Source organism: Photinus pyralis, unplaced genomic scaffold, assembly GCF_008802855.1.
Source record: "Photinus pyralis isolate 1611_PpyrPB1 unplaced genomic scaffold, Ppyr1.3 Ppyr1.4_LG3a, whole genome shotgun sequence".
Classification (NCBI taxonomy): domain Eukaryota; kingdom Metazoa; phylum Arthropoda; class Insecta; order Coleoptera; family Lampyridae; genus Photinus; species Photinus pyralis.
In genome coordinates, this window is record NW_022170509.1 from 15292019 (window position 1) to 15308675 (window position 16657).

The 16657-nt window shown below is 36.4% G+C and overlaps 1 protein-coding gene across 2 annotated transcripts in view; it reads right to left on the minus strand.

Moving 5' to 3' along the window:
- Positions 1 to 16657, minus strand: part of LOC116165271 (integrin alpha-PS1) — a 75041-nt gene that overhangs the window by 5922 nt on the left and 52462 nt on the right. For both annotated transcript variants that reach the window (XM_031479559.1, XM_031479558.1), the window contains exon 2: positions 309 to 442. In XM_031479559.1, coding sequence (XP_031335419.1) covers positions 309 to 442 — 134 coding nt within the window. The remainder of the gene's footprint in view (positions 1 to 308; positions 443 to 16657) is intronic.

Below are 16657 nucleotides of genomic sequence, written 5' to 3' on the forward strand. Positions count from 1 at the left end.
CAAAAATACGGTTATACAATAGCCCCAACAAAAATATATACTTAGGGCTAAAACAAAAACTAACTATTTTCAACAAAAAAAAAACTTCTTAGCTAAGACTGTCTATCCTACTTATACAAAATCAAAAACTTAACAATAAAAACGTTTTTACATAAACCTACGCCCCTACTTGAAAAACAACGAAAAGGCTAAGATTTTCATAAAACTCTACTTATCTATGTGCTTTATGGTTTTTGTATTGTTTAAACTGAAATATAATTAATGTTGTAAATTTGTAATCTCCTCATATAACCAAGCGGCAAACTTACGCCTATTCCCATCGGTTGGAACTTGAATACAATCGGTTTGACTTTTGAAGTCGTCTAGTGGACACTTGAACAGGGCACCGGAGAAATTCGTATTTGGCTGAAGATTTTTACCCAAAGGAGCACCGACAAGCAACCTGAAAAAAAGAAAAGTTTTAAAATACTGGATTGATAATCGGAGATCTTTTCGACACCAGAATAAATTACCTTTAGCTACCCTAGTGTAACTAGGCTTAGCGAGTAAATAACTTATCGTCTAAAAATGCGAGGGTTCAAAGTCCTTTCGAAGTTTCTAGCCGACAAACAAAAGGAAAATATATCTGGCATTTGTTATTCCAACTTCTGAATAGTTTCCATTTGGGGGTGTGACAACCCGGAGAGGCGCAGGGGTTCAATCAAAGAATCGTCCCCGGGTTGTTAACATTTCACTACACACAAATGGCATATATCCATAATTGAATATGAAATTAATTGTTATGGTTTTGGGTTGATGATAGGGGGAGGAAACCTCTAAGCCGATGCATTCGTTTTAGTTACGTCTCATTAAATGGCTCCTTTCGATCGCAAATCTGGGTTATCGAGATCAATAGTTGTTTCTGGCAATTTTCCATACGGCTATAAATTTAAGAAGTTTGCATCGTAAATGAAAATGTAACCTTACGTAAACAAAGTTATTATAGGGTGAAATGAGCGCAAAGAAACTCGTCCACCCCTTCGACAGTGTATCCGGCTGTGTAACATTTAACAATTGATTTTAGTCGAAAGGTGAAAGAGGTTTTTCGTTGAAATGTGAGTTTAATACCATTTTTGGGGTTGTATGTGTATCACATTATATTAACCAGTCAACACGTTCAGCCCCCTTTCAGTTAGTTTCGAGAAAACTGTATCACACATAATTGGCTTGTCGCCCTTATGGGGGTGATTTTTGACATGACTCACGCTATTCAAGCGTTATGACATCTGCATAAGATTTTTCATTTAATTTATTAAGTATAAACGTCACGTTGTTACTTCCTTCTACGCTAGACGAAAGGGCGGCGACGTTCACTTTTTACAAGCGCTAGTCGTTTACGGACTTGTGGATAAACCATTAATCTTTGGGATTGAACACGTAAATTAATTAGAAAAATTGTCATTCGTTTTTCTAGTAGAAAGTACGCCATTACGCATAAAGAACCTGACTCAATTCCCACAGTCCTAAATTGGTTGGTATTTTAGGTATTACAAAAAATTTGTGAATGCTTGCAACAATTGTTCAGTGGTCAGTGGTCACCCACTAACACAGATAATAATCAAAAGGCTCTTGCATTTGTTACTTAAGTATAAGTATTTATCAATCAGTAAGGGATCTTTTTGTTTTGTTATCTACATCTACAACTCTGTAGAACAGAACAGCATCTACTAATTTTACTGCAGCGATCATATGCATATAATAAAACAAGATGGGTGGTTCACTGAAACATGTTTTTGATGTTTTATCGGTATAGTCACAGATCTGTGTAACAAACGTCCGATATATTATTGAGTATCTTTTTAGTAGGTATACCTGATGGGGTTTTGTGTAAAAATGGTTTATGATTGCTTAGCACACCCCGAGAACTTCGTACCGTTTATGGGAAACCTCGTTCTCTTGAATGGGACAGGGTGTTGCTGTGAAACGAAGTGTCAAAGAAACAGTGCGGCGTATGTTTCCTTGAGATATTGTTTTCATAACCGGAAATTTGCTTTTTAAAGGACACATTTTTTGTTAGATGTAGTTGTTGAAGAAAGAAACTGAATTTTTTTTAAAAATTAGATCAAGTTATTTCGGTTTCTCAAATAAATACTTCGCTTCACGATTATTACTGTTTTTTTTTGTAATAAACTTAATACCTTAGGACTTAGGTTATGGCCTATGGGCCTACGCTCTTTTACTACAAATTAATTAGTTGTTGCGAAAATATCAAGAATGACTCTTTACCACAAATACCTGGAAGTTTGCTATGCAGGAAAACTACCAGATGAAGGATCTGCGGAATGCTGCATATAAAGTTTCATTTAAATATCTTCATAAATAAAAAAGTTAGCATTGGACATGCGTTAAACCAAATTTTTGACACTGCGCATGAGCAAAACCCAAAAATATCGGTATGTACGGAATTTCTGAACCAAGGCCTTTTAAATGAGCCCCATATCGCCCAAATCGTATGGATGGACGGACGACAAAGTACAACCAATAGCGATTTTCACTTTGAGGAAAATACGCTAGAAACAGAAAGTGACTGATACCCACGTAAATTTAAATGTAGGCATAGACCTTTATGTAGAAATTCTGTATACTGTCTAACTCTATCTACCGTTGATATTAAATGATTTTTGAACGTGAATTTTCCTTGGACCGAGTTTCTGGCGATGGAGTATTTCAGCGCAAGCGAAATTTCCGAGAGTCGGGGGAGAATTTTCCTACAACCGAACCGCCGCCGTTTCCCTTAGTTCTTAGTTATTCGGCCGTGATATGTAATATGTTTAATGATTCAGTAACAAAAATTAACCATTAGTCTCAGTGTAGTTTGTCTAACACAATTGATCCAATTTTTTTTTCTAATCACTTCAGGGTGATTCCCAAATTTAGATAAAATTTTGAATTACTCAGCAATTTCTTTCGGGAACGGCCAGAACACATTACCCTGATGTGATTGTGGTCATACTCCTTACCAATGCTTTGATGCTCTTTTTTTCACGCTTCCATTTTGTAGTGGTAGAGCAAAATCTCCATTATTCAAAAATTTTGTCGCGGAAACTGCAAAATACATTGCCTTGATGCACAATAATCGTGTTATGTGCTACCTTCTGTCTTGGTTAATCTTTTAATCTTTGGGCAATTTTGTTGGGAACGCAGAAAAAACCTCTACCGCAATATGCAGGGGCAAGATACTAATCTAAGTATGAAAAATGCGATATGGTCGTCCGCAGACTTTTGGAATTTTACCAACAAAGTAATCGAGGGTAATTCAATGGGACCATCTGTCACGGTACCTCTCAATTTTCATTTAAATTTTTTTCTAGAATTAGGTAAAGTTAGAAATTTGAGGACAATTTGAGGATTGCATATCATGTTAGAGAGTAAAGGGTTGAATTGATTTTTCCAAATAAATGATATTCTTGGTGGAAGTTCAAAGAATAAATTTGTCAACCGAGGTGCAAATGTGGTGCGTTTAATTTCTATGGAACATTGTTTCTTACTGGGTTTCGAAATCCTCTCGAGCCGAGAACTCTGGGATTTGTATCATATTGCCATTGCTGGCTCAGCATTAGAGGTCACTCACTTGTTCAGCGGATCTGGTGCTTAAGGACAATCTCTTTCTCTTGTGCTTTCATGAATATAACGATTCCGATTGGCGCAATTAAAAAACATGGCGGACTTATACGTGATGGTACAAAGGGACAGTATTTGGTAAAAATAATAGTGGGAATTAATTTTGGGGAAGATTTTGGGACCATTCGGGTTTTTGACTGTCAGGGTAATCGCTGTGTAGTCTAAAAATTAGAATTGTTAATCAATTCGCGTCTTAATCGCAGTAGAGCCAATAGTATCGCGATTTTCCTAGTAAAATTTAGAAAAGATTCACGTTTGGAAAGCCGTGGCTATAGGTGCGGAATCTTTAGGAGCCGCACTGCTGCGGCTTATGTCGATAGGTGGCGAAAGAGTAGAATTTTAAGCACACAAATAAGTTTTTTACGAATTTTTTGAATATTCTATTCGAAAAAGCAAGATTTGGTTTAGGTATTCTTAGATATTTGCATAAAAGTCAGGAAAATGAAACATTACTGGCGAGGAAATATTGAAGTACGAGGGCCCTTTAATTTCCAAGTCAGGTAATGTCATTTTACTGGCGAGTTTTGTACTAAATTTTACCTGAAATCGTATTTTAATATAAAATTTCAATGTTTATATAGAACGTTTGATTAATGTCAATATGTCAGTGATGACAGGAGTCATTATAGACATTTAGAAAAGTCACGAATGCGGCCGGTAAAGTGACGGTGCGGCCAGTAAAGTGACAATCTGCAGGAAACGTAGTCTGGTCTGCCTCTGTCATGGGAACTAAAATTTCCTGACAGAAAGTAGACACGAAAATGAAGGTTTTAGAACGATTTTGGGTAAAATTATTTTTGTAGCGTTCTAAAGATTTTGGCATGTAGACAAGGGCGAATTAATATCTTAGAATTTCAGTTTCGTTAACTAATTACATATTAGATGATTTTGGATTCCTATGTTAATTGATAACGAGCATTAAAGCTGCAAGGTTCGTGCAGACATTTTGCGATTGACCCAAAATTCCGCACAACAATTGGCATTACTGCGCTAAAGAGTTTGGAAATTTTAATCTGGCAAATTAAGTCAGTGTAATTAACGGTAGCTAAGTAAATGAGTTGCAGAACAGCATACACAAAAGAAGCGTTCTTAATTAATTTAAATTTTAAGATCAATTATTACAGATTTTTATGCTTGCAGGCCGCCCAATTAAATAAAGAAGCTTTAATTTTTGGATGTAAAAAATCGAATACGCTGTGTTGGCTGGAAACCGTCGATCCCTTCATGAAATGGAGGAATTTTATAAAAGTATCGTTCTTTAATGGGGATCTTTTTGCATCTTCGCAAGTTACGTTCGTAAGTACCGTAATTTTTGAGCTTTTCCGTAAATTTACTTTGCAATTGCAACCGTACCGAATTTATCTCATTGATCTTTTGCTCTTTTGCACCTTTGCACTCATGCGTGTCGATCATGACGATGAAGGGCACCGATATTAATTAGTGTTTTGACTACGAATTCCTAAAGGAAGATTTTGGTTACTATTGTTTGTAAGGTGAGTGCCCCTGCTTGCAATTTTATTGTATGAATGCAATTAGGTACATCATCATCCATAAAAGGGTAAAGGCGTCCATAGAACTGCTATGCATATGAATTACGTATGAGATTACCAGAGTTATTAGTACTAATTTATTATGAAAGGTACTTTCTTGTCTTAAGTGTTAAGAATGTTGATTATTAATTACATTTAGGTTGAAGGTCCCCTGATGGTTGTGTAATAAAGTTCCGAGCGCTTTCGGTGCCGCCTAGGGTAGGGGAGGGGGTTGAATGTACAGTGTTGCGGTTTTTAGGGTATATATCGAAAATGGTGGGTAAAAAAAAGTTTTATTAAAATCGAAAGCTCGTAAAATTTTCGTATACATTTTTTCCAGAAAACTCTTCGTTTTTTAGTTGCGGGTGAGCAATTTTCAAAAGAACTCACGTTTTCCTCTAGTTTGTTACCTTTTCACTTTTATCGTACAGTGCATGGTGTAGGTAGGGAATTAAATTTGCTTCAAGAGTCATTAACGTGTAGTGCTTATGCTTCGACAGTTCGAGATAACATACAACAAAAATTAAGTGAAATTTCGTGAGCGAAGATAATGTCCAATTCAGATGTACGTGCAGTTCTTCTCTATGAGGATCGTCTACGTTCTCTCTTCATCTTCTGCTAGGATTGAAGAGTAAAAGCAACTCCCTTGGGAGTTGGCACAGGCAATGGTGTGAAATATGCCAGCCATTTTGCACCCAAATTAGCCCTGTAGTTGGTAGAAGAACAAAGCTTGTAAAATTTCCAAGTTCAGCAGTGGTTGGAGAAGTCCCTCCTTCCAGCGCGATGGGGTTGGAAAAAAGGTGACGATGCTCACCTTCACCCAATAAGTAACACAGCTCTGCCAGCCCCAGAGGAAATTTTACAAGCTATTTTTGCTGTTGTTCTACTACGAACTGCGCGACTAGCTGTAAGTGCAAGAAGGCTGGAATATTTTGCACCATTGACTGTGCGAACTGCTTAGGGAGTTGTTTTAATTCTTCAATCTTCAATCCTAGCAGAAGATGAAGAGGACATAGACGATCTTCATGGAGAGGAATTGTACGTACATGGACATTATCTTCGCTCACGAAATTTTTGTTGTAATGATTCTTGAAGGAAATTTGATTCCCTACAACTGTACGTTTAAAGTGCCGAGGAAAGCTAGAAGAAAAGTTCTACCGATAATGAGAGTTTTTTTAAAATTGCTCGTAGCTGGAAAACATGGGGTTTTTGGAAAAATCTATAGAAACAAACTTGTAAAAAATTATAAGAGCTATTTTCGAGATATAGCCGAAAAACCGTAAAACTGTACCTTCAAACCCTCTCCCTTCCCTCCGGGGGCACGCTAAATCGCGCGGGGATTTATTGGGACCATCAACCACACATTCCCGAAAAAATTGGGCCAATTTAAGGGTCCGAAAGGGCCTTCTGATCGGTGGCAGTGCTCTGTACTTCAATATTCGTTCAACTCAGCACACTGGTAGAAGTTGTCCGTGTCTGACTTCGTCCTGGACACCGCGTTGGATTCTCGGTACCCCAGGAGACTCCTGTTGGCCTTCGTTCTTTGTGACTGTGGGTTATCGCAGTGGAGGACACGTAGTCTCGCACCTAGATATACAGTGTCTGTATGTCATGTCACTTTATTGCGCAAGGGGGTTGCGTATTCCATGTCCAGGAGGGCCTGGGCGTAATAAGGCCTCCTTCATGGGAGTAAATCCCAGACCAGACCAGCTACTGTTCGGTACCGGAAAAAAGGCCCATGGAAAGAAAACCCCCCGGAAAAAAAAACCCGGAAAAAAACCCACGGAAAGAAAGACCCCCTGGTAAAAAAACCGGAAGAAAAACCACAGGGAAAAAACGGAAATATTGCGCGAGAGCTAAAGTTGCATATTGTTTACTGAAACAGGAATATCAAACGGAACTCGGTTGAGATATTATTCTATTAATTAACAAATTTTCACAATTTTTACAAAATACGTAATTGCATATTATCCTAAACTACCATTAACTAACCCTAATTAAACCTAATATTATGACTTATAGCTTCTAAGAAGTTTACCACATCTCTTTGTCCGGCGCTGTATTCTTCGCAGATATTTTTTAGTCTACTTTGCAGCAGTACATATTTTGCTTTCTTCCTTTTTGGGATTAATTGACCTAAATGTTGTTGGTGTAATTTTAAATGAATTTAAGGTATGTTTTCGCAAACGTGATTAAGATCACAATCATTTGTTAATATTTAACAGATGAATAACGTTGGTTTGACCCATGTCATTTGGTAAACATCAAAAATCGACCAATCATATACCAATACCAAACCGGGTATAAGTCAATGAGCAACGCTTTTTGCAAGCTAATTCAGCACAGGAGTACACAGTTCGCACTTTTAGAAATTTTACGAAGGGCCGGTTCCACAATGCAAGTATATACCAGGTATAAGCTATTTCAAGTATAAAATCTAAAAATTCAATCCAATTTTCAGATTTTGTACTTGGAATAACTTATACTATAGGTATATACTTGCCTTGTAAAATCGCCCTAACATGTATATGTATACCTACCTATTGTGGAGATTTAAAGAAGGGGGTTTTCATTCCAGGGTTTTTTTTCCGGGGGGTTTTCTTTCCGAGCTTTTATTCCGGGGGTTTTTATTCCGGGTTTTTTTTCACGGGTTTTTTTTCCTAGCTCGCTACTGTTAGAGGCCTGGCGATTTGGGGTGAGCGATATTAATGGTTATGATTGATTGATTAATTGGCTATATCGCTATACCCCCCGTAAATGAAAGAATTGACTGATGTTAAGTAAATTATGGCATCAATGAGTATAAAAAGGTGTCACCTTTCTGGATAGACTGGTGTCTTACAAGTTAATTAAGAAATTTTATTTTTGAAAATTCTTAAAAAGGTCAACCAGTTAAAACCGTTTGGTCTTACATGTATTTTTTACCGTTTACGAACCCACAAAAATTGGACTTTTTCGGTTCTACGATTACACCTTTACGCACAATCAGGTATTCTTGGAATAACTGCCATAGCAACAAGTATCCTACTGATTGACGCAGTCTTTTTCGTTTTTTTTTTTAAATAAAACCTCACTATACAGTTTACACATCCCATTTCACAAATGAAGATTTTGACCAAATCTTTCATCAATTTTATTTCAAAATTCAAATACATAAACCTCTGTAAGTTTCTAATACAGTTGGGTCTTTTTTACCATCTTTGGTGCCACAAATAAGATATGCCTAAGTAGTTCATTGGATTTTGGAGAACAATTCCCTCGTCGTTGAATCGGTTTCGAGTTCGTTCGCTAGAGATATGTTTAAAATATAGTGTCACCGCCTCAGTCTCAGACTTTCAGGATCTTTGGGGAACCCATTAGCTTCATTAGCATGATTGCAGTTTATGCAATGTAGTTTCTATTCAAAATCTTCTGACGAAAATGATACTCAAACGGAAAACGTATGATATGTGTACGCAATGAAAAAAAGTGGAACGTTACATAAAACTAGAAAAGATTTCAGCTGAATTAATAGAGACGATAAACTAATCTCGCTTACTTCTACCATATGAAGTGCTAACGAACAAAGTACCTTTATTTTCTTATCTGAATTGTAAGTAGTTTAAACAGTTTTAATTATTTTACAATCGTCGACACAATTCTTAAGCGGAATTTCTTCTGGGACAGGTTTATTTACAACCCAATAAAAATCCTTCTTTCTATTAATCCACGGTTTTAAACATGGCAGTAAAAAATTCCTCCATATACGCAAGGGAGGGCACACACACGCTACAGTTTGTAAGAAATAGACACAAATTCGAAGCACTCCACGAGCATGAATAGTCAATTTAAAGACCTTTCAAGCTGCGTAAAAGGTATTTTACGGTCAGAAGGATGATCTACAGGTAAAAATCGTCCCTTTGGTTGGTGCAGGTAAGAATTGCTTTGCACAATAAATTCGCACCGCAGTTCACGCTTCGTCTACAGCTTCAATTATAACTTACCATGATTTAGTGTAATAAAGTTTTATTGTACCACATACAGTGGGAATGAATACGTTGTAAATACATGTTACAAAACCTCTTAAAAATATTTCCAGTAAATTTATGGACTGTTTTGTTCACGTTCGAGTACGTTGGGCATTGTTTTCTCTTTTTTTTGTTTAATCCTTGTAGGGTCTTTGTTTTCACTTTGAATGAGACGTGTTCTCAGTCAATAAAGTTTTGTTTTCCGGTCAGATCTTATTGTTCTATCAATTGATGTTTTAATTTGCATTGAATTTATAACCGTGGACGGTTAAACCTACGAACAAATGACGACTAAATGGAAGCTTTAAAGAGCCACATACGGTTTTAAAAGAGAAAGAACCGACAACCTCTCTCCGGTAGGTACACGTCCTAAAAATTATACTGATTGTGTAAACTGTAATATGATACGTCCCACCCTTCAATCCATAAAATTTGTACAGCTGTTCACATATACAATAAAAAACAGTAGATAATGATACCGGTAATCCATATTTCACGTTTTATGTTATTGTAACCGTCGCAATCATCTTCGGTCCTCTTAACAGGTAGATGCCACCCTATCAAACTACAAAGTGTTTAATCCCATAAGAATGTCGAATACAATGGATCTGAATTGTCATCCTCACAGAGAAGACGTGTCGGATTATAAATTTTATAAATAGTGTAGGTAGGTACCCCCAGTTGGTTGAAGTGCAGAATATAGGCGTCGGAAAATTATAGGTCTGCGACTGGATTTCTTTACATTTTACCACGTGACCCTAATCTTTTTCACATACATCTGAGTTATAAATGTTGGCATTCTATGAGATCGGTTACCAAAAACCTCAAGGGCGTTTTTCTATATTATTGGATAGTGAAGTGCTCCCTTTAATTTATCGGAAAAATAGTAGTAGTAGCACAGATTTAAACTGTGGTAGTAGTAATTGCATTTTTGCTTCAATTTAAAACCAAAAACATAGTTTTTGGAATTCATGAATCTGCTGTGGCGAATATTCTAGAAATCCAGACGAACATCATCGGCGATAAGAAACGAAAGCGAATGTGTCGCATTTTTTCCGGGAAATATGACGTGTTTGTTCGAGAAATATGAGCGTTTGCTATATAAGTAAATCGAATTGTGCTTCAGTCAGTTCCAATTTCAACGCCCAAGTAATAAATAGTTCGCACTGTTTTCATTTCAAGACTGTTATAAATTTATTGTTAATTAATTAATGTAAATAAATAAATAAATACAATGGCAATAGTAATTCAGCAATTGGGTGCTCTTACTTCATTATCTACGTATGATTTTGGACTTTCTGTGCGTCCGTCTGTGTGCATGATAACTCTCGAACAGTTTCTAATTTTCCAATGTGGTTTTCAGTATTATGTTTATCATCACCCAGGGAAGAACTGAAATTTTCAGTGAGCTAGGAGCTCGTTTGCTATATTTGCTACAAGTTTTTTGATTCTGTATCCAAGTCTGTCATATTTTTTACCATATACCGAGAAGCACTGTCAGAAAAAAATAAAATATTCTTTTAAATTGAAACGCCCTTCCAATAAGGTGTCACTCGACTATTAGTCATATTTAACATTTTTGACGTGTGGGTTATTAATTATTATAAGAAGAGGGTGGATGACAAAGGGTTAACTTTTACGTGAAAGTGAAAACTAAAGGGGACGTGCTTCACAATTTTTTACAGTCCCAAAATACTTTTTAAAATTTATGGTAGCTATCCAGGATTATCCAGTATATGACAATGATGAAGAAAACAGAAATAATGTGTACCTATATGTGGAAAGAAGACAATGACAGTCATAGAATAAACACAACTAACCGGTAGAGGAAAAGAATATAGAAAACAATAGAAAAATATGAAATAATAGAATAATACACTAAGAAATCGCCAATTTAAGATCCACTTGGCTAACGTCCAGGGTGCGCATCAAAAACAAAACAGAGATCTTTTCGGATAGGTAAAGTGGAAAATTTCTAAAAACACCAGCGTACGCCATTTTTGACCTTTTATCGCCTTTTAGATTAAATCTAGTTTCCGCCTTGAAGTTTCATGCCCGTATATTTGTGGAATCGACAAGCTCTGCTGAACACCCGGTATCTACAAGCGTTTTAAGTTGGGCGCTTCATTACGAAAAGTTTCGTGCCGAAAGTATTTGTGTTGCTTCTAGGAGTTGAACATAGAAGCTAAAGGTAATTGATTTAATTTCTAAGAGTTATGTTTCAGTCGCCGTTACCGTAAACAAAGCTGTAATTAATTCGCCGTTTGCAATCGATCCCGTCAAGATATTTCAATTGTCTTTGTTGCGTCCGAAAGCTCTAGTCATTTAGAACACGAGGCGACTTGATATTTTAGAATTTCAACTCCGTTCACACGTTATTAGCAGGTTGTTGTTTCCTATGTTAATTTAAAACGAGCATAAACTTGCAAGGTCATACAGGTTTACGCCGATATCAATTTTGATAAGCGCTGACCTCAGAAATTACAATTAACATCTACGTTAATTGGACTACCGAGTTTAGAAATTTCAATCCGGCCAATTAAGTAAGTGAAATTAACAGTAGCTAAATAAACGTGTTGCAGTAAACGTCATTCCACATAGGCTTGTGGGGTATCAAAAGAAGCGCTCTTAAATTTTGGTGCAGTCGATTTTTCTTCTAGAATGTGGCCTGTCGAATCCATAATTTCAAACAGTTCCAAGATTGGGCTACTAGTTCAAAAGTTACAGCTCTTTGAATTTTTTTTCAAAATTGGTTTCTAGTCTATAAATTTTGATTGAGAAGTCTGATCGAAAAAGTACGAATTGTTTTGGATTCTACGCACCAAAATTAATAAGAAAAAGTGTTTTCCCGAGAATTTTTGGTGCAGTCGATTTTTGGTAAAAAAGGAAGGTTATACACTGCCTTTTTTTGAGCCCCGAAAAAAAAATTGTCTCAGATCGACCCGGAAAAAATTTTTTCTTATAGAATGTGGCCTGTAGAATCCATAATTTCAAACAGTTCCAAGATTGGGCTACTAGTTCAAAAGTTACAGCCCTTTGAATTTTTTTTTTCGAAATTGGTTTCTAGTCTATAACTTTTGATTGAGAAGTCTGATCGAAAAAGTACGAATTGATTTGGATTCTACGCACGCAAATTAATAAGAAAAAGTGTTTTCCCGAGAAATTTTGGTGTAGTCGATTTTTGGTAAAAAAGGAAGGTTATACACTGCCTTTTTTTGAGCCCCGAAAAAAAAATTGTCTCTGATCGATCCGGAAAAACAATGTTCTTATAGAATGTGGCCTGTAGAATCCATAATTTCAAACAGTTCCAAGATTGGGCTACTAGTTCAAAAGTTACAGTCCTTTGAATTTTTTTTCGAAATTGGTTTCTAGTCTATAACTTTAAATGAGAAGTCTGATCGAAAAAGTACGAATTGTTTTGGATTCTACGCACCAAAATTAATAGGAAAAAGTGTTTTCCCGAGAAATTTTGGTGCAGTCGATTTTTGGTAAAAAAGGAAGCCTTTTTTTGAGCCCCGAAAAAAAATTGTCTCAGATCGATCCGGAAAAAATTTTCTTATAGAATGTGGCCTGTAGAATCCATAATTTCAAACAGTTCCAAGATTGGGCTACTAGTTCAATTGGTTTCTAGTCTATAACTTTTGATTGAGAAGTCTGATCGAAAAAGTACGAATTGACTTGGATTCTACGCACCCAAATTAATAAGAAAAAGTGTTTTCCCGCGAAATGGATTTTTGGTAAAAAAGGAAGGTTATACACTGCCTTTTTTTGAGGCCCGAAAAAAAAATTGTCTCAGATCGACCAGGAAAAAAATTTTTCTTATAGAATGTGGTCTCTAGAATCCATAATTTCAAACAGTTCCAAGATTGAGCTACTAGTTCAAAAGTTACAGTCCTTTGAATTTTTTTCGAAGTTGGTTTCTAGTGTATAACTTTTGAATGAGAAGTCTGATCGAAAAAATACGAATTGTTTTGGATTCTACGCACCAAAATTAATAAGAAAAATTGTTTTCCCGAGAAATTTTGGTATGAGCTGGATTAAAGTCTGGTTTCCGAATGCGAGCCGAGTGACCTACAGTTCCCCCAATGAAAATCGTAAGTGATTCTTCGTATCTTGTTAACATATTCAAGGGGATTACTATTACATGCTAAAACGAATTTTAAAATTCTGAACTGTAAAGTTGCAAATTTAAATAAAAGAAAGACTTTCTCCAAGTACGGAAGTAATGTGCTGACCGAACGTGTTACGTGTTAGGTTAGTGCAAATAGGGACACGTGCAAGGTAGCGTGACCCCACCCTTGTCTTGATCGTGCGTCACAATTTAGTGTCAGACGTGCCACGTGTTGGAACATTCTTCAGTTGTATTTGAAAAGGGGTATCGCAGAAATTTTGTTTGTAAACGCCCTGTATTTTGTGTTGTAAAATTCATCCGTTAGATGTCGCCTGTTGTCCCCATCCTTTGAAATTAAACCTCTTCTTATTCCCCCACTTGTTTTGTGTGGCTCATTGTCCCTTGCTCGGGTGCCATTTCAGAAAAGCAAAGGAAAAAATCTGCAGTAAGCAACACTACCAAAAAAGGTAAAATTTGGCAAAGAGTTGGCTAAATAAGAAATACCTAAGATTATATTTTGGTTTTCTCTAGTTTGGGTTTAATAAATGCGAGATCTGTTAGTGGGTCTTGGTTACTATTTACTATTCATGATTTTGGACTTTTTGTCCGTCCGTCCGTCTGTGTAAATGATAACTCGCGAACGGTTTCAAATTTTCCAATTATATCTTCAGTAATGTTTATCATCATCCAAGGAAGAACTGAATAAATGTTCAGTGACCCGGGAGGAGTGTAATAAAAATAGTGTTCTTATTCAATGGTATCATTTATGGATTTCAGGTTCAAAAGCTATCCTTGTGGTTTCAGTTTCGATAGCAAAACGCATTTGCGAGTTCAACTAACCAGATCTGCTGATTTTCAACAAACCTTAGCACAATCGCTGCTTTTGAAGTGTTTAGTCCTCACTTTAGCTTTACTTTACCGCCGATAACAAAGACAAGCATTGCCTTGTCAGTGAAAGACACTATTCTTAGCACGATATCAATCAGCCCAGATCCCTCATCCTCATCGTTTCCCATTTTTGTGACATAAATCACCTGACCACTTTGCCCCTAAACACTTGGCGTTTGGTCTTTGTAAAGTAAGATGATGGACGATCAAAACAATGAGAAACGTGTAACTGCTACCTATACAGTTAATATCTGAAAATCTAGGAATGCATGCATCTAGAAATCTTGTTTTTGTTGCGGCACACAAGCTGAATGCGAAAAACGTTTTCGCTCAACTGCAGAAACAGCAAGAATGTATTATCTTTTATACGACGTGATTAAAATCTATTAATAATTCCATAAAACATGACAGTCTTCATGATTCAATTCAATAAAGCAAATACATTTTATATTTCTTAACACATACATTAATTAGTAATGATCATACATTATTCATCGGTTCACCTTCGGTTTGGAATGCTGCTAATGCAAAGATATAAAATTTGTACTTTATTACTAATCAGAGGATCTCCTGATGGAGTAATGATGTCATTCCGATCAACGTAACGTTTGTAATACCATCAAATTAAATAGGCTTAATGAATGCCTCAGGTTTTTTGTCTTCGATTTATGGGAGTAATACTCCCATTCTTACCGGTAATTGGAGAAAAATCGAAATTTGAAGCCGTTACATTAAATTAGAGGCAATCAAGTGGGTAGCGTCGGGAGCTTTTCAACCAATTACAGCACTATATCAAGCTTTTTACTTCTTTTCACTTGTCACTTCACACCTTTACGTCTATTATCACTTGCTGCGCCTATAACTAAACGAATTTACTTAATTGACGAACTAGAAACGCCGCTAGTTTAATATAAATTAAGGGCCACCTACCTATTCGACTCTTTCCGCGGTAGACATTTCGAATTTTCAAGAAAAATTGAGAACGAGCCAAATAGTCTCGGAGAATTTATGTTTTTCGACGTTTTCCGGGTTTCATTTCTCTATTTTTATCCTTAGTTACTTTTTGACATGCCACGAACTTGATAATAAAAACCGAATAATGGGGCATCGTTGAATTCTTGATCCATAAAATCCATTAATACTAATCACACATCCTGTACTAAGTTGGTGCAATTTAATGGTGGCTATATATCTATATCACTAATAGAAGAGGGTTATTTTTACCCCATACGCACGCAGCGTTCGCCGGCTGCCGTAAAAGATATGTGTTGTGTGGTTATTAATAAATTCTAAGAGGCTGTTATAAATCCCAAAGTCTTTTTTATGTATTGATAAAAACGCCATAAAAGTCGGTTCTTTTGGATTTGATAGAGGTACGTGTGCCTCCCATAAGGGCTTGAAGTGGAATCAAGAGATCATTTGTTATGTTGGATTTAAAAGGGTACTTGAAAACGCTACCGGTTCCCATCAGAAATTATAATCGATGCAATTGGCTTTATTAATGTAACGTGACAAAGGGTTATAAATTTTTCGATTTACAAGTAGGTAATAGGTTTAGATCAAACGTGAGTGGTGGATCAAACCCTATCAATTTTAGTTAAAACCTAAATCGAGCAGAACACGATAAATTTCATAAAATTTAGCAACATTAATGTAGATAATTAATAATTACCAAAAGAACAATAATGATCATGAAGTATTGATTTGACAGACTGAAAACTAACTGGATCTAATTAGGAAAAAAACAGAAAATTCGGGTCATCCCCAGTGGAACTGCACCCAAAACATCTCTGAATTTCGTGAATGACCTTATCCGAAGTGGCTTGGTTAATATGTCTGCTACATCTACATTATCTTCACTACGAATATGATTTCCGATGACAATTTCTTGGCAGGCAGTGGAGACTACATATTCAGCCTCAGTAGTTGATAGGGCTACGGTTGCCTGACTCTTGAAACTCCAGAGACAGTGAGACACTTCCATTTTGATAAACGAAACTGTAGTGGTTGACCATCGATTATCCAAATCGTTGGCCCATTCAGCGCCAATGAAGGCTTTCATGTCTTTATCGTTTCTCTTGATCTGTCATAAAGTGTAAAGTTCCATTGATGTAACGAAAAACATTACTGGCATAAAATAATTATCAGGAAGTTCACATACGGGCGTGAGTAGGCTCGCCCATAAAATAACAATTTGTGACTATTATTTTTTTTTTCGAAAAATTCCCCTTATGTGATGGTTTTGTCCGTCTGTCTGTTCCCCGTCTCGAGAACGAAAAGAGACAGAGATATCAAACCTTCGCCAATCGATTTCTACCAGTTCAAGGATCAGTGCTATTGAATATGAGCCGGATCAAAAGTCTGGTTTCTGAATACCAGCTGGGTGCCAAAAAAATTCCTCCACTGAAAATCGTATGCGATTCTTCGTATCTTGTTAGTTCTTGAGATACAGAGTCAAAGAC